Source organism: Ammodytes marinus (genome assembly GCF_949987685.1).
Source record: "Ammodytes marinus genome assembly, chromosome: 17".
Lineage (NCBI taxonomy): Eukaryota > Metazoa > Chordata > Actinopteri > Uranoscopiformes > Ammodytidae > Ammodytes > Ammodytes marinus.
Window position 1 is genome coordinate 13260350 of NC_137221.1, and position 27854 is coordinate 13288203.

The window sequence follows — 27854 nt, forward strand, 5'->3', positions numbered from 1 at the left end:
GTTGTTGGTGTAGAGCGTGTCAGGGAGGGACCATAGGGGAGGCTAGGGACCAAGAGAACAAGTGGAGCGGTTGAGGTATTTGGATTTGAATCTCTATCCCAACTGCCATTTTCTCCCCAAATCCTCCACCCCAGCTTTAAATGTAGGTTTATTTAGTTTGTATTCCAGCTTGGCATCCCTGTCCTTGTGCATAATGCACCCCAAGCTCCTGGCAGAGTTGTTGTTTTGTGATATATGGTGTCATAAAGCCATCCAACAAATTGTGTCACTCCCCCACAACAGACCCAAACCTTCCATCGAGACTTTCTGCAAAAGGCTTTATTTTGAAATGATTGGCAGGAAGTCTCAACATACAATCTGATTGGCTTGACACAAGGTCGGTAATGAGCGTTTATGTGCCTCCTAGAGCATATTGACTATCCTACTCCCTTGACGCGCCTCTCCTTACCAAAGGCCTTGACAAATCCAGTGTCCCCTTGTATTGGAGAGTTCAGGCCCTGCTTTGAAAGGGTGTTTCCCTCTTTGTCTCTGTGGTAATGAGCAGGTGCAGAGCCTCCGCACTATGTCTAAACGCTGTTAAAAGAAAAAAAAATGTCTTTGAAAGGATAACATTTACTTACTTAACACACTTTATTTTATTTTTAAAAACATTTTCAGAAATTTTAAGTGAGGTAGTTTCCTTGGTAAACATGTGAGATGGTGCAGAGTCACAAGCACTCGGCCAGACTTCAATATAGCCTGTTTAATGACCCCCAAAGCCCAAAGCATACTGTATAGGCCTAATCCATGCTCCCAATCTACCACTCATCATTTATTTGTAATTGCAGAAAATACTGATGGTGAAATCAAAGCCTGCCAAATAAATGGGTGGAATAATTAAAACAACAGTCGCTAGGTGGCAGCAAAGCTCAAGTTAGATGAGCTTGAGGAACATATGGCTGGAGGGAGGTATATATTAGGCTACACCACATTGCCCTCTGTACAGAAGCATTTATGGTACAGACAGGACTATTCTAAAGACCAAGCTCCATTCAGTCATACGTTCAGAAGGACATGTTTACTTCAATTGACAAGATTTTGCAGTTATATGCATCCTATCCGACTGTGTGTATAGGCGATACAAAGTGCCACCACAGTCTATACCAGCTCCAACATGTCCCTTATCATAAAGCATGTGTTTGCATAGATAACAAAGCAGTTACGCTACTGTTTATTCTGAACGACACACACACACGTCAACAGAAGGCTTATGACCTGATAAATGGTTATTGATTAACAATGAAACTTTTCTTAAGGTTTTTGGTTGTGGTTTGATTCTGTAGATGCTATAAGAATTTCAAAAAAAATAGAATAAGATGAAAATAAAAATAAACAAATAAAAAGAAAGGTGGATGCTGTCATCCATACCATAAGTTGCTGTACAAAGTAGAATGTGAAATACAGATATATGTAAAAATAACAAATATCCATTGTGAGAGAATGTTCAGCCTTTAGCATTAATATTCATTCATTAATATTGCACGTTTTGCTTTGTCTTATGTGTCTGGCTATCTCTCTGACACTAGTTTAGCTTTGCTGCCTATAAGGAACACTGAGTTCAGCTGTGTAGATAAAGTCTCATCTCCCTAAACTTGAAGATTGTTACGGTTCACTGTGTTCAGCCCCCAAACATTGGTCAGTTTGGTGCCCAAGCCTGGAGCCATTAGAGATAGCACAAGGTTAAAACACTGCTCTCAGGAAGTGTCTGTCAGAACAAGTCTAAATGGCAACACACTTGTGCTGCTGTCCGGAACTCCTTGATCGGGCCTGTAATAAATATTGCTTTATAATTCATCCAAGTCTCCTGAAATCTCATTCCAGCTGAGCTGACCTCTGACCACCAAAGAACTTCCTTCATATCCATAAAGCTCAAATCCAAAATGTAGCATAGGCTACATACACAATGCCAAAAATGCAACTCTAAAATAATTTGTTGAGAGGAAATATGAAAACTGAGAGTTGGCAGATTATAAATAAGCCATGTAAAAAATATATATATATACAGGTCCTTCTCATATAATTAGCATATTGTGATAAAGTTCAATATTTTCTGTAATGTACTGCAAACATTAGACTTTCATATATTTTAGATTCATTACACACAACTGAAGTAGTTCAAGCCTTTTATTGTTTTAATATTGATGATTTTGGCAAGAAAGTAAAGAAAAACCAAAAATCCCTTTCTCAAAAAATTAGCATATTTCATCCGACCAATAAAAGAAAAGTGTTTGTAATACAAAAAAGTCAACCTTCAAATAATTATGTTCAGTTATGCACTCAATACTTGGTCGGGAATCCTTTCGCAGAAATGACTGCTTCAATGCGGCGTGGCATGGAGGCAATCAGCCTGTGGCACTGCTGAGGTGTTATGGAGGCCCAGGATGCTTCGATAGCGGCCTTAAGCTCATCCACAGTGTTGGGTCTGGTGTCTCTCAACTTCCTCTTCACAATATCCCACACATTCTCTATGGGGTTCAGGTCAGGAGAGTTGGCAGGCCAATTGAGCACAGTAATACCATGGTCAGTAAACCATTTACCAGTGGTTTTGGCACTGTGAGCAGGTGCCAGGTCTTGTTGAAAAATTAAATCTTCATCTCCATAAAGCTTTTCAGCAGATGGAAGCATGAAGTGCTCCAAAATCTCCTGATAGCTAGCTGCATTGACCCTGCCTTTGATAAAACACAGTGGACCAACACCAGCAGCTGACATGGCACCCCAGACCATCACTGACTGTGGGTACTTGACACTGGACTTCAGGCATTTTGGCATTTCCTTCTCCCCAGTCTTCCTCCAGACTCTGGCACCTTGATTTCTGAATGACATGCAAAATTTGCTTTCATCCGAAAAAAGTACTTTGGACCACTGAGCAACAGTCCAGTGCTGCTTCTCTGTAGCCCAGGTCAGGCGCTTCTGCCGCTGTTTCTGGTTCAAAAGTGGCTTGACCTGGGGAATGCGGCACCTGTAGCCCATTTCCTGCACACGCCTGTGCACGGTGGCTCTGGATGTTTCTACTCCAGACTCAGTCCACTGCTTCCGCAGGTCCCCCAAGGTCTGGAATCGGCCCTTCTCCACAATCCTCCTCAGGGTACGGTCACCTCTTCTGGTTGTGCAGCGTTTTCTGCCACACTTTTTCCTTCCCACAGACTTCCCACTGAGGTGCCTTGATACAGCACTCTGGGAACAGCCTATTCGTTCAGAAATTTCTTTCTGTGTCTTACCCTCTTGCTTGAGGGTGTCAATGATGGCCTTCTGGACAGCAGTCAGGTCGGCAGTCTTACCCATGATTGCGGTTTTGAGTAATGAACCAGGCTGGGAGTTTTTAAAAGCCTCAGGAATCTTTTGCAGGTGTTTAGAGTTAATTAGTTGATTCAGATGATTAGGTTAAGAGCTCGTTTAGAGTACCTTTTCATGATATGCTAATTTTTTGAGATAGGAATTTGGGGTTTTCATGAGCTGTATGCCAAAATCATCAGTATTAAAACAACAAAAGACCTGAAATATTTCAGTTGGTGTGCAATGAATCTAAAATATATGAAAGTTCAATTATTATCATTACATTATGGAAAATAATCAACTTTATCACAATATGCTAATTATATGAGAAGGACCTGTATATATAAAAAATAATGATTTAGCCGATGGCTAATTCCCAGTGGCACACCTGTAGGACCGCATCACTGCTCAAATATGAATCAATGCGCTGCTGCGCCACTGGTAATGCTGTATCAACATTTCAATGAGTGCGCATGAGTAAAAGAAAGTATGTCGCTTTTCTCGCCTATTACATAAAGTATTTGACAAATATATTTTGTCAAATTTTTACAATGAAAAAAAGACAAGTTAAGTATTCGTTGCTGCCCACCGTGACCCTCCCGATGGGTGGGGCCAACCTCTTCTGGCGTTTGTGGAAGATGATGCTGGTGAGGAGGAGCCAGCACCAGTTGTTGACTCGCCGGGCTGTAGCGGTGGACTAGTTGTTCCGAAGTTGGGCTCTCAAACCAGAACGCGGCACGTGCTATGCTGCTTGCCCACGAAAAGACGTAACGAAGGTAATTTGTCTCTTGTTTTAATTCTCGATACACACATCATTACCTACTTTTAAGTTACCTTCTGAGGCGTTCAATGACATTCAGATGAAGCGTTTCCACTCGGACTAACATTAACCATTGACACACTAATGTAGCCTACCTATCTTATTTAGGGTTAGTTAGTGACATATATGCTACAATAAGGTTAGCATGCACATACCTCACATCCTGTATGCAGCTAGCCATGTAAGCTAGTGTATGTATGCCACATGGCGGGGAAGGATGTAAGATGGTTCATAAGTGTCAATGAAGTGAAACCCGGTGTGATTGATAATTCACTTTTCTCGTTTGAACACGAGTCATCAGGCCGGTGCTAACAAGGCTATCAATCCACCCTGAGCTAACCATTAACAGCGAGCGGTGATTTGGGTCTTACAGCTGAATAACAGGGTTGGCTGTTAAGTTTTTTTATATTTTGAGTGTTACTGTGAATTGTGATGCCATAGCTGGATTGGTTAGTGTTATGTTAAGAGTCAAACATGTCAGTCACATGCGCTGAGTTAGCGTTGAAACCATCATTCAGTCTGTGGTTGAAACCTTAATGTACCGTAATGTAGTCCATGTCCACGTCCTCCATCCTGCCTGCCTGCGCTCTGTGGCCGAAGTAGTATGCGTCGGTTATTAAAAAAAGGAACTTGTGTCAGACTTATGAGAGGAAGCATTGTTTTCTTGTATGTGTGTTGTTGGTTAACCGGTTCCGTTGAATACCTTGGTGATAGTTTTCTGAACACATCCATGTGTTTTCCTCATGATCCCATGGTGTATTGACGGAAAACTTGAAAAGATGTGAATGTGTAGATTCAAAATAGGCTTCTGTCATAACGCATAGATGTTTTGACAGTGTGAACAGAGGCACTAAAATGATGCAGCCATATTGGCAGAGCAGATGCTCATGTTTTATAGAAGTATTTGGACACATGGCGATTGTCCTTCACAGATGAATTCCTTGCCTACTTTGGTGTTTGTCTTCTTCTAGTGATGGACAAATGCGTCAATGTTAAGCTGGAAATATAGATATAATTCACCCTCCAAGTAGCCGGTTGCTGGTTTTGTTCAACCGCGTTCTTTTTGAAGCGCCTGCGGGTAGACTCTGTACTTGGTGCGCAGCAGGAAGGCAAGCCGTGTTATGGCTCACCACCGCACGTGAGACACACGACTCTGTTGAGCAGTCCCAGGTCGTTGTCAGTGTGGTCTATTTATTACGCACAACATCAGTCATTACTGAATACTTAGGCTACCAATCTGCAAAATACACAACATGAAAGAGGGGAAAGTAGCCTAGTAGCCTAATCAACTCTTAACTGCTGTGAATCGAACTGGGTCTCTTTACTCTATAAGACTGAAGACTGAGTATAGACGTTTTCTTTCAATTAATATACAATGTGTATCATTGGTTTATGTTGTAGAACCCTGGCTTTTTAAAATGTTTATGTCAAACTCCTCTGAAAGTTGAATGCACCTGCTAATGGTCCTCACCACCTGACTCCTTTACCCTAAATTTGTCAATAAACTCTAATTTAGTAGTTTTTTGTTTGATTGACAGTGTGTACACAAAGCCACAATCATACTCCTAGGACTCTATTCTAAAATGGAGCACAAAGTGAATTTGCAGTAAGAAAGACTGTGTAAGTTTAGAGAGCAGTGTAACAGTGTGCACAAACACATTTCTGTGGTTCTCCAGACAGTTTTAACGGTGAATTGAAGCTAACGGATTTGCTCGGGGATTGTATATTTTTCACAGGCCGACAGCCAAGAAGTAAAATAACTTATTTTTCATAATAATAATGATATCATATGTTTTTGGCCTACATAAATGTGTACAACAGTGAAGTTCTCTTTTAGATGTGGTTGTTTTAATTACTGATGCATTATGCGATGTTGATTTATTACACTTATATGCAAAATATTAACTTAAGCAGATATTGGATCAGATAATAAATGCTGTGTCAATTTAGGTTTTCCCATATAAGATTTCTCTGTCCCAATGATGATTACATTTCATGACACTTAAAACAAAAAAAGTTAAACAAGACTTACATATTCCCACCGTTTCAATGTGGTGTTTGTACACTGTAGTATCATTTTCTTCTTTCCCTTTTTCGCCTTACACCCTTTTTTTCTCAAAAAGCCCTTGACGAGGTTGTTGAAACTCATTTATATATTCATGCACACACCTACACACCGATGGCAGCGAGCTACCTTGCAGGCCCGCTGGTCATCCATTTGGGATTCTACTTGATCCTGACGGTTGATGGCAGGCTATTACTGATGATAAGATGGAGGCACACACGCCTGTGACAGCGACTTGTCTCGGAGGCTCTAAATTACTTTTTTGAATGGTTCCTTATAGCCAGAGTGAAATCTTGTCTCACAACCTCACAAAACTGCCCCAACTGCTCTACAGTTGATGCCAGTTTTTCTGGCATCCCTGTTCCCTACCTAGACCGGTCACATCTGGATAACAAGAACATCCATGTGAGAATGCTATATTGATTTCAGTTCAGCATCCAATACAGTAATTCTGCAGAAGCTGGAATACAAATCTAGACCCCCTGGTTCTAAAGGCCTCCCTTTGTAATTGTATTTTGGACTTTCTCACAGACACAGTATGCATCTGAAACACCGCCTCTGCAGTCGGTGTGCCCCAGAGATGTGTGCTCCATTTGGTCTCGATTTGTACAAAAATAAAAACAAAAAACTCAATCTAGAAAGACATACAATCTATCTATTTACTCACTCATGTCCATTAGATGTCTGACATAAGGGTTTTTGCCAGTGGCACACTGAATACTGATCCCTTACTTGTCTTCTTTTGTCAGAACTACTGAGATGTGTGAAGCACTTCTGTGACGCTTTTTCCTCGTTTTCTTCCCTTGCAGATTATCCCTGCGGAGAATTACATTCAAGATTCAACAATGGCTGTTTGAGACCTGCATAGTCACAGCCTTCCAGTGACACTCCTCCCGACTCCCTTTCTCTTGTCGTGGTCCACACCCCTCCTTTTATATTGTCCAGTATTTCCATACCCGTCTCAGTTTCTGGTGCTGCCAGGAATCGGTCTGTCCTCCTTATCACCCCCTAGTCACTGCCCTGCCACGTCCTTGGAGTCGAGGCTGACGGCTGTATAGATCCCTCACGATGGTTGCAGACGTGGACGTCGTGTCTGTGTGCAGCGGTGTGCGGCTGAAGCAGGAGATTTCTCTCCTCCATGGAGTCTGTCTCATTGTCGGAAATATGATCGGATCTGGAATCTTCGTCTCACCCAAGGTAAGAGTTTGTGCTTCGTGAGGCCTATACATTTGCCCCTTCCGCAAAGGAGCAACAGAAGTTACCCACTATAGCTTTAAGGGTTTGTTTACAGTTGTCATTGGTAATGGTCCCTTTGATTGTCTTCACACTATGGTTACGGTCTAAATTTTCAGATTGACCAATGGTGCCATTTTTTTGTGCTGTACTATAGCTCAAATGACAGCTGTCAAACCACCATAAACAAACTGAACCAAACAAGGAAATGCACTTGTTATTTTAAAAATGTGACCAGCCTTATTTTCTTCTCATTTTTCTTTATCCTGCAGGGGGTTCTTAGATACACAGGCTCATTCGGCATGTCCCTGATCGTGTGGGCCATTGGCGGGATCTTTTCTGTGTTTGGAGCGTTATGCTATGCTGAGCTGGGTACCACCATACGCAAATCTGGAGCCTCTTATGCTTACATCCTGGAGGCCTTTGGCGGTTTCCTGGCTTTTATCCGGTATGCAGTTTTTACGCTTTCTGTCAATAGAGGCATTCTTTTAACACCTAACCCTGGAAACAAGTCAATAAGAACTCCTACCACACTAAATAGTGAGGCCGAAAGGAGATTTGGTCCATATGGCTCTTGTATATGACCTACATGGTTCACTTAGGGTTATAAACAGATTCACTACACTCGTTATCTCTGGTTCCTCCCTAGAAGCTTTATTGCTTCCAAATGCAGATGTTCCACATTCTCTTTTGACACTTATATCAATTGCAAATTCACTCGTGTTCTGTGTTTCACTTTCATAAGAGCCTTATTATACTTGTAATTATTTTGCATATATATTGTACTTGGAGTTTGTCCTCCCCGCAATACAAAGCTCAATAATAAACACAATACAGTGTACTACAGTAGATGCAGTTTCTTCCCAGTAACTGGTTTTCATTATATATTACCTTCTAATGATTTGAATACTTGATTGATTCTGCTGTAGACTGTGGACGTCGTTGTTGATAGTGGAGCCAGCTTGTCAGGCAGTGATCGCTCTGACCTTCTCCAACTACCTGGTCCAGCCTTTCTACCCCAGCTGCACAGCCCCCTATAACGCCGTCCGCCTCATCGCTGCAGTCATTATATGTAAGGCTCCACCTCTACTGAACCCACTTCAATGCTTTACTTAAGCTGTATGAACCGAATGAGGACAGACAGGTCTTCCGTCCCAGCACAAACAAAACGGTGATCTTCAAATTAATTCTGACCAACAGCATCACTTTAAAACGATCAGTGCAACAAATAGATAATAATAGTAATGCAACCATTTTGTAGTCAAGAGTGGCTTTGTACTCATTACTTGCTTATAGTGGAAATAATGAACAGTTGGCTGCGGTCCACTGACAAGAAGGTGCATTTGAAAACGAATGTGTAAACAAAATCAATTGGTTTTGGTTATTTAAACCCCAATCATTTACCATGAAAGTCTTAATCAGCGTGCTTGATTCCACTGTTGGCTGTCACAAGTGTAGTACATTAACTCCTCTAAGATATCACAAATGCCACAGGTTTAAATAAAATCAATCAGTTAAAATGTTCAGGTGTTACGTTGCCTAAGTTATAGGTTTTCCAAACTGCTTTTGTGTTTTGCAACCTGTACTTATGCCCTGTTGTTTTTAGAGTGATGTTTTGATTTAAGGACTTTATCCTATTTGTTATTTTATGTTAACATCCTATGTGACTCCAGTTTAGTCAAATGCAGACGCTTAAATATTATAGGAAGCGTTTAGAAGGGACTCTCTAAATGCTAAAAGGGAGAGGATCCAGTGTCGAGCCCCATGTATTTAAAAACTAAACACTGTATTTAAACGCTCTTGGTAGTTACTTAACCACTGTTTGATTAAATGACACACCTTTTATGTAGATAGCCATGGGCAATTTTCCAAACATTGCTGCTTAATTTAGTCTTTGTTTCCATTGTCCTTAGAGGGATATGTGTAACTACACATGTTTTCCTCTTGACTCCACCTGTTTAAGTCTATAGGGCTTGGTAAATGGCCACCCTTAAACGTGCTATGAGAAATAATGCTTTGCTAGAAAAAACAACAGCCTTGTGTAAATACAGCTGTTCAACCTAACTTCTATGCTTGTGTGCCAAGTGTATGAGTGTTCATTGAGGAAGGAATTGTGTGACTGAGCAGGGCTACAGTGTGTGTCTGTTATGATGTGAATAGACAAATGGGACGGTCTGCTAGCTAATTTAAACGTGGAAATGCTTCTGCCAGTTCATAAAGGCCCAATTCTATAACACCTTGGATCAGACGATTTGTGCTCTCACCACATTTAAACTGTGCAAAACAGATTTTCCAAGTTGATAAATAATTAGCTCATAACCTAATCCCACTTCTACTGTTAGATTGTTTACAATGTTCCTCTTTTATTTTATTGTGTTACATTTACATTTTCAAAATAAAGCCTTCATTCATTATTTTCATTGGGTTCATTATAGACATGATTGGAATTCATGTAGCAGAAATATATTAAGCAATACATAGTTTCTTGAGTAGTTCTTGACTTAAATCCCTGCTTGTCTACTTCCCGTAATGAATATCAACTGTGAAGAGTGGATTTTCATTAACTGCTGTGTTCTTACCTGTCCTCTGTCAGGTCTGCTGACCTATGTGAACTGTATGAAAGTGAAATGGGGAGCCATTCTTCAGGTCATCTCCACTGTAGCCAAGGTCCTGGCTCTTATTGTTATCATCATCACTGGCCTGGTTAAACTGGCACAAGGTAAGAACGGTGATGTCCTTCAGTCTAATGTATTATTCCAATACTTCTGCTCTGACTTTGCTGAAACATATGAAGGGATGTGCACTACCGCACTATTTAGGATTAAATATATTTCATTGAATTACTCCAGCCAATCTCATTTCCTTTTAAAACTGAAATATTTTGATGCAGCTTGTAGGAGTTATTCACTTTTTACTGATTGGCCAGTAGGTGATATTTTTTTGCTCATAACAATGCCCATATTCCACATGTTAAATATTCATTTATTGATGCATTTTGTGCTTCTTGCATACAAATGGCAAAAAGATTCAAGTTCTTCTTTGTGTACTGTGTTAATGTAAGGACCCATGTGTTCGTTCAGGTTTTGACCAGAACTTTGAGGACTCATTTAAGGGCTCCAATCTGAACCCTGGGGACATGGCCCTGGCCCTCTATTCAGCGCTCTATTCCTACTCTGGCTGGGACACGCTCAACTTCATCACAGAGGAGATCAAAAACCCAGAGAGGTACTACCGTCTGGTATTTCAGAGAATTTACAAAAAAAAAGGGATTTTCATTCCTGAGGGCATTACTTTACTTAAGTACATAACTGAAGCTACTGTAAATCTATTGTGCTGCATAAATCTGACTTAAAATTAAGACTCTTACTTGTGCATTCCAAAAAAGAAATTCCAGAACCTTGTTGAATCCAGTAGAAGCTATGAATAACAGTAATATGTGAGGTGTAGCTTGCAATTAATTTCTCAGCTCTCTTCAGTAAATATTTTGGATACAACTGAGACATTTCTCATATTGCCCTTTTAGGAATCTGCCCCTGTCCATCGGTATTTCCATGCCTATTGTCACAGTGATCTACATCTTGACCAACGTCGCCTACTATGTGGTCATGGATGCAGACCAAATTCTCAGCAGTGACGCCGTTGCTGTGGTGAGTACAACCTACCTTGTTCTCGTTGCGCTCTAAAGACGCTGTATAAGAGCAGCCTGACCGTGTGCATACTAATATCAACACATGAACCCTTGTTAGTATGTCATAAGGTTTGGGCCAAATTGACAGCATCTGCTCGGCCTCGCATGAGCCAAGCTTTGATCTCTCTCCTTCCTGTCTTCTCTCGTGGTCTGGCCGGCTGCCATTTAGCACTTGTGTCTGGTCTGCTATCCCCCTTTGGGTTATCGGTGAGCGTATAGCAGCCCAGATGATGACAGGAACCTCGTTTAGCTAAAGAGGTTAGCGCCCCGCACAGGAACACGAGGAAGTTGATGATGTGATTAGAGTCATGTTCAGGCTTGTGACGATCTAAATTGTAAATCATTTATTAAGAGTATATTCATTCTAATGGTTTACTAATGTTTGAGCTGTCAACAAGCCATGAGCTGCATGCTCTCTCTAAGTTAAGCTGAGAGACAGTTAATAGTCCGATGTTTCCATGAGTGGATATGTCTGGAGATTTTGAAAGGGAGAGATGATGTCATCCCTTGTGTCATCGGGCACAGTTTACATTTCGCACCTCAGCATGGAAAGTTCATAGTATTAAAACGTTTAACCCTGACTAATAAGCCCAAGCTATTATACAGTAACATATCAGTGTTGAATTGAGCTTTTGGCACAGACTCTAGTCCCAGCTCTTGACATCTTATCATTTGTAGACGGCTAAATAGCACTTATCAAATCAACCAAAGACATGGAGACTCTTGAAACATTTAGCCAAATGATGAAGGCAGACCTTCCCCTAATCTTGCAGCTGCTATAATAAGCTGCTAAAATAATAATAATTATACAAAAATAAATAATAACAACCTTGTCTACATTGTCTTTTTGCTTAGAGTGTTCTTGTTTTATTGGCTTCATTCATAGCTTCAGTGCCCCTGACTCCTGGAACAACTTACAGCAACAAATTAAACTAAATAACTTCATATCCTTTAACCAATTTAAACAAACTATTTTAAATCTGCCAAACTCTACCTGTAACTGTTTTAATTAGGCTATATTGTACTCTCACCCATTTAATTTGAATTGCTACCACTTAATTTCACCACTGTGTAAATGTTTCAATTGTTTTTCTCTTCACCTGTTGTTGTGTATTTGATGTATTTGCGTTGAATATTGTTAATGTATTGTTGTTTTTCCTTTGAATTTGTTTGAACTCGACGTCATTGAAAATGAGGGTCACCCCTCAATTGGTCTCTCGAGGATAAATAAAAGTTAAATGAAAATGAAAATGAAATAACAGTAGGAAAGTTTAAAGCAGAAGTTACAGTGGCAATAACTCAAGTGTTTTTTAGAAGTTACACTGACCTTTTTATAGTCCAAACTATTATCTCAAAAGGCGAATGCCAGGAAACAGATGGTGGTGTTTACGTATTGAGATTAGCGAATTGGTCAGATAAGTAAGAATATATTTTAATGTTGGCAGTTGCACACATCAGTATCCACTTTTAAGTCACGTTTGTTACCCAGGCTTCTTTTAATTCAAATTTTGAAATGTTTAATAGATTTAAATGTGTATCATCAGGTGTTTAGGTCAATCAGTTTGTTCAAACTGTTTGCTAACATTATGATACTGCGTTTTAACCTTAAGAGCCACCAGTCTTGCATAATAGATTCATGTTGGGGCGCTCCGGTGGCGTAGTGGCGAGAGCGCATATCACATTGGCTTAGTCCTTGTCACAGTGGTCGTGGGTTCGAATCAAATCTGTGAACCTTTACTGCATGTCATCCCCCTCTCTCTCCCCATTTAAAAACTGTGCTCTTGCATGTTCAACTGTAAAATAAAGGTCAAAAAATAGATTCATGTTTACTTTGTCTCCTCAGACGTTTGCAGATGAGGTGCTGGGCTGGGGCCGCTGGCTGATTCCTCTTGCTGTGGCCATTTCCTGCTACGGAGGCCTCAACTCCTCAATCATAGCTGCCTCAAGGTCCGTAAAGACAAGCACACCTGGAGCTTTACTCCATATAAGCTTTCCATTTAATTCAGATTTTATTTTACTATCCTAAAATCCTATTTGCTTGCCTATAATGTTTAAATTTTGCACATTGTGACATGTTTCACCTTTTTTATATTTCTCCTATAGGTTGTTTTTTGTCGGCTCCAGAGAAGGCCATCTACCAAATGTCCTGTGCATGATCCACATCAAGCGTTACACCCCAATTCCTGCCCTGCTTTTCAATGTTAGTATTGTATGTTTTTGTGGGTTTTCAATATTAAACTGGCTTATTGACACCCGGCTGCAGCTGTCCCTGATGCATGCTTGTCACAAACTCAAACACTTTTTCATTGTGTGTGTGTGTGTGTGTTTTCAGGGAGCCATGTCTCTGTTGTACCTGTCTGTGCCCGACGTATTCCAGTTGATCAACTATTTCAGTTTTAACTACTGGTTGTTCATCGGTCTGTCGATAGCCGCCCAGATCTACCTTCGCTTTAAAGCTCCTGAACTGCACAGACCTGTCAAGGTAAAAGATTCATGCATCATTAGTATTTTTAAGCGCTATAGTCACTACGCACCCTGGCACACATGAGTCTCCTTATATATCAGTATATGTTGAAACCTTCCGCCGAGACACGAAATGTGGTTTACACAGGGGATCAAAGTGACAAAGATGTGGCCGCAAACAATTTTAGAAACAAGGACCAGACATAATTATTACCTACTATTTTAAGTATGTCAACAGTGAGAGTTTGTGCCTAACTTTTTTTTAAATTTGGTTTCCAGTTATGTCTACACGTTCTCCCAACAAACAACAATTTCACAAGCAAACACAAAATTTTTATCCCAAAATACACACTGCTGTTGTGAGGTTATTTCAGTCACTTGTGTTCAGAAACACTCCATCCATCTAGACACTTATAGATAAAATGTAATTCAGTGTGCATTTCCCTTGCGCTCTACCCTATCAGTGATGTATGCTGGGTAAACGGGTCAATTCATGACCATTTATTTATAGTATACGCAAACTCTCTAGGTGATTTCTCCTATAACGGTCCACATTATGATAATGTTAACAGCCAATGATGTTTTAGAATCCGCTAATTCCCTTAATTTGAGTCTTTCCATAAAAGTGAGTGCACTGCATTCTGCCTGAGTAGTTTATGCACGATTCAGAGCCACAACTAAATCTCAGGGATATCATTTTAATTTAATATTATTTGCTACTGTGAAAGTGTTTCACCCGTTCTCCTCTGTCTGTCCTCTCCCACGCTCCCTGCAGCTGTCTTTGTTCTTCCCGATCGTGTACTGCGTGTGCTCCATCTTCCTGGTGGTGGTTCCCCTCTACAGCGACACCATCAACTCTCTGGTGGGCATTGCTGTGGCCCTGTCCGGTGCGCCAGTCTACTACTTCTGCATCTACCTTCCAGCCACCTCCAGACCAGCCTTCTTCAGTACCTTGCTCGGTAAGACGCTCCATTCAGTCACTTTTAATTATAGATGTATATTATAGAATTATTTTAGAATTGTATGAATATTTAATCCCAATGCACACGGGTTGTCTGTATGAAGGTTTACCGTAATTTTCGGACTATAAGCCGCGCCTTTTTACCCATTTTTCGACCCTGTTATTACACAGCACAGTATATGTTCTGTAGCTACTAGGGATGGACGTTAGTAATCGAGTACTAGAGTACTCCTCGTTTCAAATGAACTCGATTGGTGGATCCGGCCGCCCCTATTTTAAAATGTTATATACATGTACAAAACGGATAAAATAAAGTTTAACTAAATTAAATATTTTGACGCAAGTGCAATAAACTGAGCGTTGTGTCAAACAGCAACTGCAAATAACTGCCACCTCCGTGCCACCGCAGTGCAGCCTGTTCTCCTCGGCACCGCGGAGCTGAACACGGTCTCTCCTTTCTCCAGAACATTTTCAGGAATATAACTGTCCAATTATTTCAAAGCAGATGATAAAGTTACGTTTATAAAAAGGGGAGATGACACCTGTTACTCTCAGTTAGTAATGAGTAGACTCCAGGTGAGCATGCAAGGTGCTCTCCGCTTGGAAAGAAAAGTAAAGAAGAAGCAAGGCTTACTTCAGGCACATTAGCTCTGAGCCAACAACAGTTAAGAAGCCTTAATATATGAGGATGAGATTCAAAAACCTACCGGTGTAACGTTCCGTTAATGAGGAATTAGTCGCGGTAATTATTCACGGACACGTGAGTAATTTATATCTATTTAAATTGTAGGACAATCATTGTATATTATCTGCTGCCCTTCTTATTTTAAATGGTGACTTAGGCTATTTTTTTTTTGTTACAAGCACAGCCCATGCTTTTTTTTTCTTTTTTTTCTCCCCACCGCAGACTTACTCGATCGGTTTAAATTGTGGCCCGTCTATTTAATTACTTTCGGTGAGGAAAAGGTGTTTTAAACTTGTTGGAAAAAAATCCTTAATATCATATGGCAACTGTGACTGTTTGACAATAAGCATTGAGCGCTTTATTGCGGTGAACCGTTATTCTGCAGACAGATGCGTTGCGTTCTAAAAATAGAAAAAAGTTTAACGTGGAATCGATTGATCCTCGAGGAATGCAAGCGATCACTCGAGTAGTGAAAACACTACTCATGCCCATCCCTAGTAGCTACTATTGCACTAAATGGTAACACTCGAATACGTTATGCAAATATGCAACTTGTTTGTTGAAATGTTAATAAATGGGAGCTTCCTCAAGCAGCCATCTCTTTCCCGACAATCCCCTCTGTGCACGAACTCTTACATATGGTAATTAAACATTATAACACCTGCGGCTTATAGTCCAGTGCGGCTTATAGTGCGGAAAATACGGTAATCTTTAAGTTTTTTTGTTAACTACCTTCATGCACTTACGGCATTCTTAGAACCAGGCAAAATAATATTAACTTGAGTGATTTTTTTTTTAAATGTGACGGCTAGTTGCTTTTACCAAAAATCTTGTTAAGGATACTTTTTAGATTTATTTTTTAAAGAATTGAGACAAAGATGGACACTGAGCTGGACATTTTACAATTTAAAAACTCAACTCGTCACTGCTCTTTAGTGGACAGACTATGTAATGACACTGTTTCCTAACCTCAAATTAATTTCTCGTTTCGAGTTATTGATTGTCAGATGTACAGATACATCTACAATTGCCCACAATTACCGATATACACTCACCGGCCACTTTATTAGGTACAGCGGTTCAATTTCTTGTCAACACATATAACTTATCAGCCAATCCCATGGCAGCAACTCAATGCATTTAGGCATGTAGACCTGGACAGGACAACTTATTTCAGTTAAAACCGAGCAACAGAATGGGGAAGAAAGGGGGTTTAAGTGACTTTGAACATGGCAATGTTGATGGTGCCAGACGGGCAGGTCTGAGTATTTCAGAAACTGCTGATTTACTGGGATTTTCACTCACAACCATCTCTTGGGTTTAGAGAGAATGGCCCAAAAAAGAAAAAATATTCAGTGAGCGGCATTTGTGTGGATGAAAATGCTTTGTTCCGTCTGGGTGCCACTCCTGTCAGCTAAGAACAGGAAACTGAGGCCACAATTCGCACAGGCTCACAAAAATTGTACAATGGAAAAATCTTCCCTGGTCTAATGAGTCTCGATTTTAATTTGCGAAGTTCAAATGGTAGGGTCAGAATTTGGCATAAACTACATGAAAGCATGGATCCATCCTGCCGTGCACCATCCACCATGCCTTGTTCAAAGTCAATTAAACCCCATTCTGATGCTTGGTTTGAACTTCAGCACATTGTCTTGACCATGTCTACATGCCTAAATGCATTTAGTTGCTGCCATGTGATGGTTGATAAGCTTTTTGCTTTTACAAGCAATTTAACAGTTGTACCTAATAAAGTGGCCCGTGAGTGTATACTGTATATTGGCCTGGATGCTGAATGAGCTAACATTTTAAATTCATATGGGCGGAAAAAAGGATCCTTCGCTGTATATTTGTTTTTTAAGCATTATTGTAATTACAAAGCAACATTGATACCAGCCCTTTTTACAACACAAATATTCAAGTCTTGAGGCTTAAGCTGTAAAAATGTCCCTGTGAATAGCTGTGGTTGTTTGATGTTATTATGAATATAGTTTGAAAGTAGCTTACTAGAATTAAGTTGCACATAGACCAGCTACCATAAGCACATGTAACTCAACTCATTCTTCGTGCTGTTAAGAGCTTAAGAGTGACTGGGATTAGTGTTTCAAAGATCCGTGTACTATAGGGCCCCGGCCCCCCATACTGTTAAGGGTTCTGTAGTGCAAGTATGGAATGCACTCGAGAAATACCTCCTTCTTAATACTTTTAACCTTATGCTAAAATGTTTAAACTAGTAAAACTTTATGCTATTTCTCTTTTAAGTTGCTGTTTTTTCAAATAATCATTGTCGAGGCAATTTTAATTCCCTTGAGAAATGAACAAATAAACAATGAATTTGTCTTTTGTTATATTTAATAAACAAATAGTGTCCGCTTGCCACAGATGGCTATGGAGTCTGACCAAGAACATCTCTCAAGTCACAGTACTTGTGTCGGTTTGACCAGCCAGAGGGCTTCAGGTCTTGTCATTAACCCCTTACAAAGTTTGTTCAACTATTATGACCAAAAGCTATTTACTACTCTTCGTAAACAACACCCAACAAACGGCTGTTTATTGTTTACCTAAACAACGAAACGACCAGTTTCTTTGTCCTTCTCTATACTTCTTTCCTTAAGTCACAAATAAGAACAGAGTATATGATGAATATATAGACGCATCTAGTTACATAATAAATTGTCATCACAATCATGTCTTGAGTGCAACCTTTTGGATTTTTTTCTTAAAATTGTGTTTTCTGTCACTGCAGATAAGCTCTCGTTAAACACCCAGAAAGCATGCATGTGTTGTGTGGCGTCAAGTGATATTGACCTGGACAACATAGACCCGGACAAGATTGAATGATGAAGCACTTGGTGAACTCGGGGTGAAAGATTGTATGTTGGGGGAAGAGCGGAGTGGACTTCAAGGACGCTGCAGACAATCAGGATTTAGAAGAGTTAACGCTTAATTGGTTTGAAGGACGAATGATTGAGAGATGAGACCAACACACCACCACCTCTCCCCTCCTCCTCCTCATTCTCTCATATGTGAGCCATCCGGATAAAGACGCAGGATTTAAAATGTGGTACATGGTAACCCTCCAACAAACGGCACTGTACAGATTAACTCTGTACAGTTGAACTTGTGCACATTCACATGCTGTCACACAACACAGTGTTTTGGCGATACAATTCCTTCCACGCCATGCCCACAGAATGCAACCTCGCACACGCACATAAACTGAGTTTAGGCAACAAAAGGAAAATCAACAACGCCGTCCAGATTGAATTTGCAAAGATGCCTGTCTACAAATGGTGAGATTATTACAGAAAGTACACACGTGGAGAGGAAACATATTGGTTGCATTGTCTCTAAAGTTAAGAGTAACTGTAGTTAATGTGAGTGTGTGAAAGATGAGCCCTGGGTGTTTCCCAACCTCTCTAGCTTGTTGACCCCGAATGACAGGTCGCAAATGTAACAGGATGGTGGCCATTTCAATTGACCGGAACGCCCATTTTTCCTCCTGCATTTGAAAATTGATATTCGAAGATCACTCTGCAATTCACAAGAAAAAAGATAAGCTTTGATTAGAAAAATCCCCAAAAATTCAGTTTGATTTTCAGTTCTGATTTATATTGCAAACCCCAATGGGCTCCCAACCACTGGTTTACATCATGCTCATGTAAGAGTTTAAACATCAACTGTGTAAGGATATGGCAGCCAGACGATTGTCCAAAACATTTTGCTTGGAATCGTTGATAGACCTCTATAAACTTTCAGCAAATTTGCACGTCCTGCATATTCCTTTTTGTTAAAGAAAAGCTTTATTATGAACTATTACTGACTGGTGTAATAACTAGTGGGTTGTAATAACTAGTCTAGTTTAGAAGGAGTAAGAGAGTATCTACAAAGTGCTGTTTCGTGCTGTCTGAATAAGCTAGTTGTGATGCTTCGGTTGACTTTGAATGGTTCTTAATCATACTGTGACCATGTGCCATCTTCGTTTTCGTTTCCACCTCCAGTAATGTATGTGAAAGGTTTTTCTTCTCTCGGCTCAAACCTTTGAAAAGCTTATTCAGGTTGTTCTTGTTTTCTGGTGCCTCCTTGTGGTAGCTAATGGTAAATTTCCAGAGTCCCCAAGTGTCCTTCCAGAGGCCTTTTTCTAACTTGTGGGTTTTTTGTCTGTGCTGTTAACTATCATCTTGTTACTTCTATTTAGTCATTTCCAAACACAAAGTGGAGTAAAGGAATGCACTTAAAGTTTGTAATGGTTAGTGAAATGTTTTTAAAAAGGTGAAATTCATGTTTCTAGATAGAGAAACTGTACCTGTCAGACTCCTTTTGTTTTCAGAACGGGGGTTTTGTACATCGAATTAACCTCAGGATCAAGCATGCTGACGTGCACACATATGATATTTATTATCTTGTCTTGAGCATTTGTATCACACATAGGAGATTTAATGTAATGTATCACCAAGTTGGACCATCTCTTCACAGTTCATTACAAAAGGTCGACTCTTTACCAGGCTGATAGTTGGACCATTTTTCCGCTGATTATGAGTCCAACGTTAGGTGTTTGCGTTGTACTGTAGTCCCTTATATGAACTGTTTTGTGCCTTCTGTGATTATGGTCTGCCAAAAAGCCTAGTCTATTTTTTCATATATTGTAATGTGGATTTTGTGTACTGTGTCTTATAAAGTCATATTGACACACATTGCTGTAGGGTTTTGCCAAATGTCTTTCAGGTGGTCAATTTGAAAACTATTAATCGACAAAAAAAATGTAAGCGAAGCTGTGGTTTAGGTCATTTAAGTGTAATTTGGAAATATATTCAGGCATTAGATTGAACTATTTTTAGAGAAGCGTTTGAACACCAGCCAACAGAAGCACAGATATTTGTTTAATGTTTTTTTTTTTGGGGGGGGGGTCAAAGTTGTCATTTATACCAAAGTAGTCAGTTTTGTGTGTATTGTTGAGAAGAAAAAAGCTATCTGCAGTAAACAAAGGATTTTTCAATGTATTTCAGTATATGAAAACTATTACTCGAAACTTGAATGTTGCAGTATAGACGTATATTTGATGTTTCATTGGGTACCAAATGTGTGTTTTGTGTGTATGTAGACTTGTGTCTCCGAAGTTCTTTCTTTGACTGTTTTTATTTATCATATTTTGAACGTGGACAAACACGTTCTCAGATATGCATTTCTGTGGAGGAAGTTGGTTTCCACAGACCAAAGCAGGAAGATGATGTGTTTTTATTTGAATAAAGACGAGTAAAGAATGTGACATTGACTTTTCCTATTCACCGTCCTTTACCTGAACTTTATGAGTTGAATCTGTGGCTGCAGTAGACAACTGAAGGCCACTAGAGGTCATATCTTTTTTGGTTTACAAATCATTTGAATATTTCAGTTTAAGCTCTCAGACAGTGTAATGGATATTCTTTTTAACATGTTCATGGATTTTGCTCAAAACAAAAAATATATTGTATATTTTACAGCTAACAGCTCTCTTAAAAAGATGTTCAGTTGTGGGATATTCTTTGATGGAAAAATTAGTTGCAGCACTTTTGAAATTATTGTTTTTTCTAAATAATGTAAATGACTGTTTGGGAAAGCAACAGGATCAACTGAAACATGGTTTATTTTTTAAGCAGTTTTTTTACACACACACACACGCACAAAAGTTGTCCATCTTCCTTCCAGCCTCCTCAGGTAGTTGGCCAAGCCCCACCTCCCATCCATCCAACCACCTTGCAGAGGCATCATATTTCACCTGGGTGTACACTCTTCTTTTTGGACACTGGTCTGTCGATCTGATAGGTGCTTGTTCCAAGGGAGAAAGGCCTGCCTCTGTCCCTCCCCAGGACTGAGGGTGTTGGGTTTCACTGACTCATGCATAAAAGATAAAGCAGTGGAGGGGGGAAATGTAGCCGAGCAACACACAGCAGCAGCTAATGTAGCAGCTCCTCTCCCAGGGAGTGGAAACTGGCTGTATACGTTGAATAAGTGAGGTACTAGACTTTAAAAAAAACTTTCGCCGGTACTTGGCACCACTGATGGTGTGGAGGGTGCAGCATCAGTCCTGGGCATGGCCAGAGGTACCAGGGTGCTGCTCTTTAATGGGTGAGAGGCCGTCACACGCTGCCACCCGCTCTGCATCATGGAGCTGCCTCGACGCCTGAACTGGATACGAAACCGACCCTGGAGGACTCGTGTCTGCCGCAGGGACTTCAACCGTAAGAGTATTTTCTGACTGAACGATCAATGACTAAACTCTAGAGCATTGTAGGCTTGATCTGTTTGGTCTGTCTTCATATTTTGTGTTTTTTCTTCCAAAATATCTATCTTGTGGCTCTTAAATTTCAATTGTCAAAGTGAACTTGAGAAGCTCCCAGTGAAGTCATCTTTGTCTTGTGGAGTCACGTGTTACTGACTCTCCTACAGAGTGCATGTGGCTGCTGCTCTGAGAAGACCCTTATGTGTTTTCCTGCTGTGGATACTAGACACTGGTATCTATTGCTTCTAATGCTTTTTGGTGACTTCACGCACGTGACTTCACACATCAAAGTTGTGCCAAATTTGATGAAAATCCCTCAAAGTCTTCCGGAGATATTGTATTCATGAGGCATGAGGCCTTTGACCTATGATCTCCAAAATCCAATCAGTTCATCCTTGAATTAGTCGACATATGTGCAAAGTTTGAAGAAAATCCCTCAAAGCGTTCATGATATATTGTGCTCACAAGTATGTCCCGGACTGACAACTTGAAAACATAATGCCTCCAGCTTTCAGCTATCGTTGATGTGTATGCATAATTATACCATACTAGGCTGTTTGTAATTTCATGACATAGACTCTCTCAAATAGCTGTCTGCATTAAACATAAAATCCTGGAGCCACACCTAGACGAGGCTCGGTTTTGCCAACCACACATTATACCTGGTTAGAGGCCATTTCTTCAGAGAAGGTCGGATAAGAAAGTGTCTCCATGTGAAATTTAAAATGTCTCACAGCTACGTAGATTGATGTATGATTAAGTCTCACTCTCACATGTTTTTTAACCTGTATTATAAAATCCTTTGTCTCTCTCTCTCTCTCGCACACACACACACGAACACACACACACACAGACAGTGGACAGTTGACACTGCAGTCTATTTGACCGGTGAATGTTTAATTGAAATAGCATATGTGTTGCTTGTGTACGATCAGATTGTAGGGAGTATGGATTACAGCGCTCTCGTGGCCGTGCCAAGTGGGTCCAGTGGAGCTATATTTTGATCTGATTCTGCTTACAAACTGTAATGGCTTGCCTTTTTAAGATGTTTTGCTGACCGACCAATATGTACATGTGTGTGATAAGTACCACACAGTTAGTACATTAGGAGTATGGATTGCTGGAATGGGAGTGCACACTGGCTACAACCTCTTTCATGAGCAAAGTGCAATTTTGTCCTGATCCCACTTCCTGTCAGTGCTACTTGATGAGCATATGTTTCAAAATACACAGAGAGAAAAATGCACTAAAGTATTTATTTTTTCTCTAAGGGGAACCATTAAATGTGTTCTTCCTTCTCGGAGCATACAGTAAAAGCTTCTTGTTTGGTTGTTTGTGTGTGTGTGTGCGTGCGTGCGTGCGTGTGCGCGTGAAGCGTGCGTGTCTGTGTGTGTGGGACTTGCTTGAGCCTTGGTACGGCTGGGGCAGGAGTGGCAGTGTTGATCGGCAGAGTCCTTATGTCTGGATGCCATGTGATCAGTGCTGTTTAAAGAAGGAATTGAAAACCATTTCCCTTTCCAAATCTATCATTAAAAATAATGCTAACCCTAAAACGACCATGTCCTGAGAAACTATTACAAATCTAGGATCACTCGAAGATGCAATATCGTTTCGTAATAATCTCATTGGTTCCCCTGCAGTAGTTTCTGTTGTCTGGTAGAAAACATGTTTGCCCTTTGTAATCCGACTGTCGGCATGTCAAAGAGGAAGCACTACAGTTGAAGGTCAGTGATGATTTCCTCAGGAAAAGGCTTTGTCCCCTGCTGAATATCTCATATTAATTCTTAAGAGAGTAAAGGTTGTAGTTTGGTTTGTAGTAGAGGCCTTGAACATATACAGTACAATAATTGCACTTCACATATTTTTAACAGCCTCAGAGAAGCACTTCAGCGTTGATATGGACTCTGCCTTGTGAAGGACAATAGACTGAATGATTTCATCAAAGTTGTATAACCATAAAAATAACAACACTGTTTGCTTTCAGCAGACTTGTTTATTGTGCCTAAAATAGTCACTTGATCAAAACAGGAAGTCTGGAAACAGACACAGTCATAGGCTGTCCTGGTTTGGTTATCTTATCCATCTACATTTACTGTGCTTCATAGCTTTGTGGTGTGTACTGTAGTGTATTTGTCTTCATATCTCACCTTCATTCTTACAGGGTCAGTAAGGTTAATTGGCCTATTTTAAGGCTCCCAAGTCAAAGTCAGGCTAACTTTTGTGTCTGATTGTCCTCTAGAAGTGAACTGATCAGATTTGTGTATGTGATGCTAATAGCTGCATCTTCAAAGCATGTTAGTCCTGCTATGTTCCAAACCAAGGCATGGATGGGAATTGAACCCGTGATATTTGGTTTACGAGACCAACCGAATAGTCTATTATGTTTCTTTTTGAATGGATTAGAAAAATTCCCCTCTTTGAAAAGTGTCCCTTTTGTTGTGAAACTTTCCCCTTTGACAAAACCTTTGTGTTCCCAGTAGTCACCAGTAGGGGGCCTCCACAGTTTAATAATAGAATGACCGTAATGATATGATACTGTCTTCATTTCAGTCCACTGCACTAAACACACTGTCTGCATGTTCCTCTACTTAACTGAGGGAAGTTGAGCAACATTGAGAATGCACTCTCACCCCACTCACCAATGTCAAAGGTTTTTTTTGTAATGGTATGAAATACGTCTCTCTTCCTCCTCCAAAGATTTGCAATGTATGCTTCCTGTTTCTTGCCCCAGCTGAGGGCAAAGTGCTGCTCAAAGGATCATCTGAATGACTTAATGAATAATGCAGAGGCTGAAAAAGGAGAAAGGCTCCCTCTCTGTCTCTGTGACGAGATGCACAAAGACCAGACGCACAGTAAAAACTACCTCTGGCTAATTATCTGTCATGGCTGTCTGTGTAGCTGAAGCCATTAGGGGGGTGCTTAAAACACATCACTTTATCAGATTGATCATTGTTGTTTCTTTGACCTGCCTGACCCATGCACATTCTTCTTCTCCTTTCTTCTGTTGCTGTCACACACACCCTGCCCCCCCTCCCTCTCTCTGCACCTTTCTGTCCCTGCACCTCTGCCCTTGTGTTGCATTTGCTTTATTGCTTTCCTTTCTTTCTCATCTCTCCTCCACCTTACTTATCATCCACGTGTCCTCTTGTGTCCTTTCTCTCCAACCAGATGTGCAATGGTGCTCTCTCTCTCTCTCTCTCTCTCTCTCTCTCTCTCTCTCTCTCTCTCTCTCTCTCTCTCTCTCTCTCTCTCTCTCTCTCTCTCTCTCTCTCTCTCTCTCTCTCTCTCTCTCTCTCTCTCTCTCTCTCTCTCTCTGCAAATCTTCCCACTCCATAGCAACGCGCCTCCTCACTGCTGCCACTGATGCAGGAGAAACTACATCAGAGGAGATTACACATCGCCTCGGCTAATTTTCCAGTTGTCAGCTGGAGGAAATGATTCTCCTTGCTTGATCATACTTTGTCTCTCTCCCTTCCCCCTTACCCCCCCCCCCCTTGCTTTATTTCTCTTACATTTTTCGTCTTGAGGTTGATCTTCCTTTCTTCTCTGTCTTCTCTGTCCCTCTATCTTCACGAGCTTTCAAGGCACGTTTGAGTGTGGAATCGTGCCAGGCCCTTTCCCTGTAATTTTCACGCAATGAAGTCAACAAGCAGGGCTGCTGCGTGGGCTGCTTTATGAGCACAGAGAGAAAGAATAGTGGAAAAGAGAGGAAGGCGGTGAGAGAGTATAAAGAGACAGAGGGAGGAGAGAATAACATAAAACACACAGCCTGCATTTCCAAAAGAAGAACGGCACGTGTACTTATTTCTGCTGCAGCTGAGTGGCTCCGATTTCAGTTTGTGTTTGACAGCGAGCAGTCCATGTGCCAGTGTTTTCAAAAAAGTTGACCGTCATCTAGCATGGTTGACACTCCTCCTGGTAGATTACTTTGTAAACTAAAGGTTATAAAATCCTGCCTGTGAATATTACAAACCTTTGTGCAGTTTTTGCAGCCTACTATATTTAGCTTATTTCTATCTATTTTGTTAATCCAGCCTTGTGGTAAAACGTGGGAAAATATTAATTTAGGGAATATTAAAAGCTTAATTGACGTTCAAGTCCCATGCTTCACATACATAGTCATGTATTTGGCGCGGCTACAAGTTTCCATTGCACTTTTTTTGTGACATTAATTTTTTTATTTTTTTATTTTTAAACAGCCAACAGCCACACTGCTGAGGCATCACTTAGCGATAACAAATACCTTGCAGCCCCTTTGGGAGATGCTGCACTGTAGGCAAGCCCGTATAACCCACCCTGTATAATGGCCAGAGCAAATAGAATCAATGAAGTAGCAGCGTGTTGTTGTTGTTGTTGTTGTTGTTGTTGTTGTTACAATCCAATGTTCATTAAAGAAAAAGTTCAGGGTGACCTTGTCTCCTGGATCCTTTGTTCCATGAGCCACCATGATGAGTCACCAGGTACAATGTGTGAAAGAAAACACACTTTGAAAGCAACTTCATGATGGAAAAAACACAACACAAATCATTTTCTGATGGTCTGAGCAACAATAAGCAGAAAAGGTTGTGCTTTCATTTTTCATGGAGGCTTACTTCAAAAATACCATTGCAGCAGGACAATATTCTTGGACTACTATAAAAACAAAACAAAAAAGAATTGATCTGCAACACAGCTTCGTTGGAGGAAAAGTCCATGTCAAAACATAATTGTTATGTAAAAGATCTTTATCTACTGTCCTCTTTCTTTACTCAATATCCATTGGCTCTTTATCCTCTTCTTTTCAATGTGTGTGAATTGATTGTGTACTTGCCAGATCTTCTTTCAGTTTCTGTGAGGTCTTCACACATGTCACTATCAGACAACATGCAAACAGCATGGACAACAAAAATGCTCATCACTTCACTCCATTCATCTGGACCAAATGAGAAGTTATTGAGAAGGCTGACGGATTAAATTTTATGCAAGCTTCAGCGACTCAAGGCCAAGGCTGGAAGATTTGGCATCCTCTGAGTATATGGCAACCCCAGCTCATGAGCTCATGGTTCCCATGTCACTGGGTTTGGACTGGGTTGCCGGTTTCTTCTTTGTGCTTCTCAGTAGAACTCTGGGTTTTCGTGGTGGTCAGGATGTGGCTTCATTGAGTGTCCATTCCCCTCAGAAGAATGCCAGCCTTACATAATTGTGTGTGTGTGTGTGTGTGTGTGTGTGTGTGTGTGTGTGTGTGTGTGTGTGTGTGTGTGTGTGTGTGTGTGTGTGTGTGTGTGTGTGTGTGTGTGTGTGTGTGTGTGTGTGTGTGTGTGTGTGTGTGTGTGTGTGTGTGTGTGTGTGTGTGTGTGTGTGTGCGCTGGCCTTAGTTAAACCCATGCTGGCTTCACAGATGAACAGCAACATTCAAATGCTGATGAACCGGAAAGAAGGCTTTGGTTCGCCTCTCAACTGAGGGAGTCCCTGCTAATATCTTTTTTTTTTTAAAGATTAAGATGTATTTTCTGTGACCAATAGAGCTATATTCTTCAGTACCAAAAAACTATATTCTTTGCATTGAGTCTTGAAAACTGTTAAATTGTGAAATCTAACATTGGTCAAATTAGTTATTTTCTTAATTTTGTCTTCAATCCAAATAAGGTTCTTATATACAAGGTCAGGAGAGTTTGGTGAAAAAATAAGCTGTTTGATGTACTATGGAAATACAGGATCCAGTGTTTTTGGAGCTTGCTACCGTACTCATATCGGCATATAATAAATAAATATTTATTTGATGTTTAAATCCAAGGAGAATGCATCATTATTTCATTTTAGGATTTGCATGGAATGTCTGAAATATCTGGAAAAAAAACACAGTGTTTCAAAACAAAAAAATCCAGTTTCAGGAACAAATTTCCAATTGACAAAAAATGTATGTAGGTCATGTGGTTGATGAGCATTCTCATACTCCAGGGAGAAGGACAGATGTGAAGTCACTGCAGATGTCATCACTCTGGAGTGACTTGGTGCAAAGCCATAAACACCCACTTATTACATACACACATACAGGGCAGTTTTTAAGATGCCCTCATGTGCGATGATGGGCTGTCACTAGAGTTTCCAGCCCAGCTCCCACTGCCCCTTGCCTTCAGATCGGCTCAGTACTTTATCTGCCCCTTCTGACCACCGGGGCAGAAAGGCTACACGTGTTACACTTTCAGTTACCGGTTCTGTCATCCTTCGACTCCAAATAAACTCTCTACTCACTTGCTTGCTGTGACACCCTTTACGGCTGCTGTGCACTCTGTTGTATACTCTTGGAGAAATACAGCTGCAATCGGCGCTTAATGTTATTTTACACACTATTGCCCAACCTTCCTTCCATGTCCCCACCCATACTTCTCGGA

At 40.6% G+C, this 27854-nt stretch overlaps 1 protein-coding gene across 1 annotated transcript; it reads left to right on the top strand.

Moving 5' to 3' along the window:
* The first annotated feature begins 4020 nt into the window (after positions 1–4020).
* On the top strand, positions 4021–20439 carry LOC307264351 (Y+L amino acid transporter 2). Its single transcript, XM_080045753.1, has 12 exons — positions 4021–4088; positions 7007–7394; positions 7703–7878; positions 8360–8502; positions 10024–10149; positions 10511–10655; positions 10954–11077; positions 12962–13065; positions 13222–13318; positions 13451–13600; positions 14357–14540; positions 17971–20439. Exons 2-12 carry the CDS (start codon positions 7266–7268, stop codon positions 18063–18065), a joined length of 1473 nt encoding a protein of 490 aa, XP_079901879.1. The 5' UTR covers positions 4021–4088; positions 7007–7265; the 3' UTR covers positions 18066–20439.
* The last annotated feature ends 7415 nt before the right edge of the window (positions 20440–27854 follow it).